Source organism: Juglans microcarpa x Juglans regia, chromosome 3D (assembly GCF_004785595.1).
Source record: "Juglans microcarpa x Juglans regia isolate MS1-56 chromosome 3D, Jm3101_v1.0, whole genome shotgun sequence".
In the NCBI taxonomy this organism is placed as follows: Eukaryota; Viridiplantae; Streptophyta; class Magnoliopsida; order Fagales; family Juglandaceae; genus Juglans; species Juglans microcarpa x Juglans regia.
The window spans coordinates 13,119,992-13,125,991 of record NC_054598.1 but is presented as its reverse complement, the minus strand read 5'-3'; the positions used below and the strand labels follow the sequence as shown (position 1 = coordinate 13,125,991).

General features: G+C 37.6%; 1 protein-coding gene across 1 annotated transcript; it reads right to left on the bottom strand.

The window, feature by feature from the left end:
* Positions 1–217: 217 nt before the first annotated feature.
* On the bottom strand, positions 218–2,763 carry LOC121254768 (LEAF RUST 10 DISEASE-RESISTANCE LOCUS RECEPTOR-LIKE PROTEIN KINASE-like 1.5). The gene has a single exon (XM_041154915.1). The coding sequence runs from the start codon at positions 2,518–2,520 to the stop codon at positions 592–594; it is 1,929 nt and encodes a 642-aa protein (XP_041010849.1). The 5' UTR covers positions 2,521–2,763; the 3' UTR covers positions 218–591.
* Positions 2,764–6,000: the final 3,237 nt, after the last annotated feature.

Genomic DNA, 6,000 nt, shown 5'->3' with positions numbered 1-6,000 from the left:
GCCAGAGTGAGTGAACCCAGCAAACGATGAGATAGAGACTCGAAATGCAAAATGAGGCAAAGTAGTGGGTTTGTCTAAGGTTTCGTTTGAATTCAAAGTTGAGTTAAAATAAATTATGAATAATAATAAAATTTATGAGTTAAAGTTGATAAATAATGATGAATAGTAATAAAATGAATTGAAATAAATTAAAATAAATTGAGATGAACTACGAATACAAAGAATTTTTTACAATTACAAAAGAAATATAAACATAATTTATAGAGATCACGCTGCTCACAAATCAACATCGAATATTGTGAGTGTGGGGTGCTCAAACTGTGTATCTCCAAATTGTAAAATGCAATATTTGGATATAAAGAAAGGGTAGAAAATCTCAATAATACAGATAATACATACGCTTACAGACAATTCTAACATTTGCGGGGAGTTTCTGCAATAAAATTTTTGTAATGTAGGCTTTAGAAATTTTAATTAATATCTTTGACAAAAGCAACATTAGTCAACGGCAAGTCAGACCCACACATGTGCATCTGAACCACCACCTACCAATCCCCGATTCCCACGTCACATCACAATCCTATCAAAACATCAACCTTTTACCACATCATCACTGGCAATCGCGTTCGACGCTTGGATGTCTACACGTGTACGGCTCCGAATTCTTTTCAGCTCCTCGACTACCTCCTTCGCATCGGGACGGTCGTCCTTCTCGGCCGCCACGCAGCGGAAGGCCAGCTCGCCCACCGCATGAACGCCGCCAATGGCCTCCGCATCCAGTGCCAGAAAGGGGTCCACCACCTGGCTGAGCAGCCCCATGTGGATCTTCGAGACCACCAGATCGGCCAGGGCCATCTCCCTCTTGTCCCTGCTCTGGTCCACTGCCTTCGACCCAGTTATTAGCTCCAACAATACAACCCCGAAGCTATACACATCACTCTTCTCTGTTAGCCGGCACGACTTGTGATAGTCTGGATCCAAGTACCCCGGCGTACCTTGAGGCCCCGTCCAGACATACCCAGATGAGGATGCCGACGTCGTCGACGTTTCTGGGAAAACTAGCAGCCTAGACAACCCAAAGTCACCAACTTTGATTCTCATATCTCTTTCCACGAAAATATTAGTAGAAGTAATGTCCCTGTGAACTATGGGTGGAACGACTGAGAAGTGCAAGTACTCGATTGCCATTGCAGTCTGGATAGCCATGTCAATCCTCACTTGCCAAGTCAAAGAGCCTTTTCGGAACAGGCTCTTTGGGCCATGAAGGTGGTCTGCAAGAGTACCATTAGGGACGTAGTCATAAACCAAAAGTAGCCCTCTCGGGTCGCTGCAATAGCCGTGGAGCTTCACGAGATTTGGATGATCAATGGAGGAGAGGATCAAGATTTCGTTGCAGAAGGACTTGGTGGAGAAAGCTCGGCCAGCGGATGCACGGTGGAGATACTTGACGGCTACGATTCGGCCGTCGTAGAGCTGACCCAGGTACACGGACCCGAACCCACCGTCGCCGATTTTGCGCTTGACGTCAAATCGGTTGGTGGAGGACTCGAGCTCTTCGTAGGTGAAAACTGGTGGGAGCAGACTGGCTGAGCGATGGCGATGGAGGAAAAGAGTGTTTGGGTCTTCTTCTATCGCTAATGGTTTAAACCGCCTAGACCGGAGAATCACTGCGGCAAGCAGAAGAAAACATGTCATTGCAAATATAATGCACAAGATCGCAAGTCGTTTCGGGCTGCCTTCATGAAGCCATGAGGGGGAATAGCGGCTCTGGGTGCCAAAGCAAATGAATTGCTTTTTTGGATCGGAGGAATTGAAGCCACAGACTCCATTGTTGGCCTTGCAATCTTGGCACCTAGAAAAGTAAGTGTCCTGAGCTTGGTCCCACTCCACTTGGAACCCAAATTTGATCAGAAAATTATCGAGGAACCCCAAAACGTCGCTTTGGCAACCCTGCTCCGAGACGGAATGGTGTGTGGACCCACAGCCATGGAGCAGCTGAAGTGGGTTCTTGATGAGCTTGCATTCCCAAGGGCAATGGCTGCAGTTTGGGAGACTTGGAGGAGAACAAGGTCGGAGAAGAGAGAGGCGAGCACAAGAACCATCGGATACTCGAAACGGCGAGCCTGAGAGATTGATAGAGCGATTAGGGATCGAAACAAAATCAGGAACGGAGCAGTACTTTCTGTGTGCAGCTGATTTAGTTGTGGTCTCATTGGAGGGATTCGGGGCCAGTGTGAGAGTGGAGGAGTTGGGTTCGTAGTGGACGAGCGAGAAAGAAAGGTCATTAATGGAGATGATAGAATGGGGAGTTGAACATTTGATTTGAAAGGAAGGATGGCCGCAGCCGGGAGAGGACGAGAAAGGGAAGGAAGGCGGGGAAGTGAAAGGTGGACAAGGAGATCCGGACGTCACTGTCGCTGGAGAGCATCTTTGAGCCGCTGCAGAAGTTTTGAAAAAAGAATACAGTATCAGAAAGAAGAGGGCTAGGCTTAGATTGGAGGAAGAAAGTGGCGGAGGCATGGAAAATGGCGAGGAAGCGCTGCTGTAGAAGTCATGAAATGAAAGAATCTGGACTTGATTGGGCAGAGATCTGAAAGTGACCTAGAAAGAAAGGAGATTTGAGAGGCCTGCATAGAGAGCCATAGAGCTACTGGGGAGTTGCAGAGAGATTGCAGAAAATAGTGTCTCGTGAGTAGGGAAGATAGCTGAGGGTCACGTGAACCGAGGCGGGTCCTGGTTCGTGGAAATCTCTGCCTTCTTGTTTTCTTTTGGATTAATTTTTTGAGTAATAGAGTCATTGCACACTTTATATTGACTATATAATTATTTTTAATTTTTAATTTTTTTTATTTTAAATTTAAAAAATATGTGATATATATTATATCATATATATATATATAGATTTGAAAAAATTAGCTGAAGTAATGTCACAAATATCAGACAGTGACGATGAAGAAGAAGCACAACCTAATACATTACTGTTCTATTATATTATACCTGGGATATACGCCTTTGGTATCAGAGCCATTGGTGATAGTATTGTTATTACTATTTTTTTTTTATTGCTTATTTTATTGCTATTGATATTTCTATCTTATTTTCCTGATATTTACGATGGATTTTTATTATGCTCATAGTACTGGATTTCGTGATTTGTATGAGTTAAAATGTACAGAATATAATTTAAGAATGTATCTACAAATCTTGATGGATAATATAAAAGATCTTAAAAGACAACAACAATTAATGAGGCAAAATTATACATTAATGATGACTAAATACTATGTATATCAAAGTAGGCAGTCTGCAATAGAATACTATGAAGCTGACTGCACTTTCCTTAGAAAAGAAATTAATGCCATAAGAAACCATCTAAAAATACTTGCTTTATAAAAAAAAAAAAAAAAAAAAAGTGAAGGAATCATTGATACAAATTTTACAAAGATAACCCATAACTAGAGAGAAAAATGTATATTGGGAAGCTTGTGTTGGTAAGCCAAGAAAAATCGATGGTCAGCCCATTTAAGCCAGAGGGCTCTCAGGGTGGTCCCGGTGGTGTTCCCTCAAGTTCTTAATCTACTTATTTCTCTTTGGAAATAGGAAATTTTTGTTGAAAATCTGAATCAATGAATTCTTTATTCAAACCTAATGAATCTACCACTAGCATCCCTATAGAATCTGATAATATTAATCAAGAAGATTATAGTATATTAGATATAGAAAGAAATTTACAAGATTGGACAATTCCCGATGTTCCAAACAATCAAATATATAAAATCTCAACTTTTTCTTCTAAATTTTCATTCCTTACAAATTACACAATTAAAACAGTAGAGAAAACTATTAGTTTAAATAATGATTATGAATCATTACATCTCTTAACAAAAAAGGCTATTGATCAACACAAAAAGAATTATTCTTTCATCCATATTGGATTAGTACAAGTAGCTATAAAGCCACTCACTCGAAACGGCTTAAATACCTCAGTATTGCTTTGTTTAAGAGACGGAAGACATTATAATGATTCATTACTTGGAATGGTAGAATCCAGCTTGTTCCAAGGACCGGTCTATTTTAACTGTTATCTCAATTATTCTTTATCATTATTTGATGGTAACATTTTACACGCCTTAATACTAAATATTAAAACAAATGGCTATCAAATGATGAAAGGGTCACATGCTTTAACAGTAGTTTACAGGATTCATTATAAATTAATGAAAACAACATTAGAACCACAAGCTTTAATTACTAGCCCTAAAGGATATACATTATTATTACAATCTAGCACACAAAATTCTAGTATACAAATTCCTAAACAAATCAATTGGAATCAAGTCACACTTCCTAATGAATGGCAATTAGAAAATATCACTCCAACACCCAAAATAGAAAATAATTCTAAAGATAATCTCGAATATATAGATCAAAAAACGGATGGGACGGTTCAAATAGCTTTTCAGCCTTTCAGAAGATCTTTTTCACATTATTCCTCTCCAGCACCTTCCAGTTATCATACACCCAGATCTATTCTTATATCAATTTCTAGAAATAAATCTCAAAATTTTGACACCAGATCTTTTGATACTAGATCCCAAAATCTTGACACCCAGATTCGAGGGATCATTCCTGGAAACATTATTGATACACCAGTATATACTATTAGGAATCCTGATAGAGCATCTACCTCCCAAAATCCTGAAAAAGAATCCTCTTCTCCAACGTATTCTCAAGTAGTTGGAGATGATGCCCAAACATATACCCTGAATAAAGAAGAATTTAAAATTAACAAAGAATATCTCAAACAAGATTATATGAAAAAAGAAAATGGTCACAAAAGAATAACATTTTTCTCAACCTTTACAAAAATAGAAAGAGATTATATTCAAGAAAAATATTACGAAGATTTAGAGAAAATACAGATCAATATTCCTTTCTTTACATGGTTTGAGATATATAAATCAAACAAATTATCTACCATAAACAGGACTACTAATCAATGGATTAAAGGAGAAAATAACCAAATTATTTATGAAGAATATCCCCCTTTTGAAGCCATCAAGTACAATCAAAGGAATACTCAAATTCTGGCTACACCAATAAAAAAACATAATATTGCAAATACTGAAAAAAACCTTGATAATATAATACAACAAAACAATTATACTAATTTATATTTAAAAATCATGGGTAAGCAATTAGAAAGGATTGAAACCCAAATATCTCCTATAAAACCCACTATTAAAGAAATAGAAGAAACTCCCTTATTTGTTCCCCACGAAATTCCATCCCATTTGAAATCCATATTTTCCAAAAACAAAAATGATTTATTGGAACAGATATCTAGTAAATTAGAAAAATTAACTATTAGCAACACTGCCACCACCTCAAAACAACCACATATTAATGTATTAAGCAAAATAGACTCACCCGTAATATCTGACTCTGAAATTAGTAATATTGAAAACCAATTTAAAAATCTAGATTTACAGATAAACAAGATTAGAGGAGATCATGTTAATAACTTTTCGGCTAGAGATTCAAAACATCATGTCTCTATTACTCGTAATTGGTATCCCAGACCTACTCCACCGGATATGCAATTCGAGGAAAGAGAACATATAGTAAGATCAGCCTTCGCACCAGATGTATTATACGAATGGAATATAGACGGATTATCTGAATACGAAATACTAAATCATTTTCAAGAAATGATTATGGTAGCCAACGTCTATAAAAGTAACAGAAAAACTGATCATCAGGTAGCACACATTATTGTTACAGGATTTACTGGCCAACTAAAGGGTTGGTGGGATCATTATCTTTCATATGATGAAAGGTCACATATATTAACAGCCTATAAATATGATGAAAATATGCAAATAATTAAAACGGAAAATGATTTACCCCTAGAAGATGCTGTCAATACATTAATATATGCATTAACCAAACACTTTGTAGGTGATCCCGTTCAATTTAAAGAAAGAATTAGTGATTTAT

Excerpts from the sequence above, each read along its gene's own strand:
- LOC121254768 (XM_041154915.1), bottom strand. The coding sequence starts at position 2,520 with ATGCCTCCGCCACTTTCTTCCTCCAATCTAAGCCTAGCCCTCTTCTTT.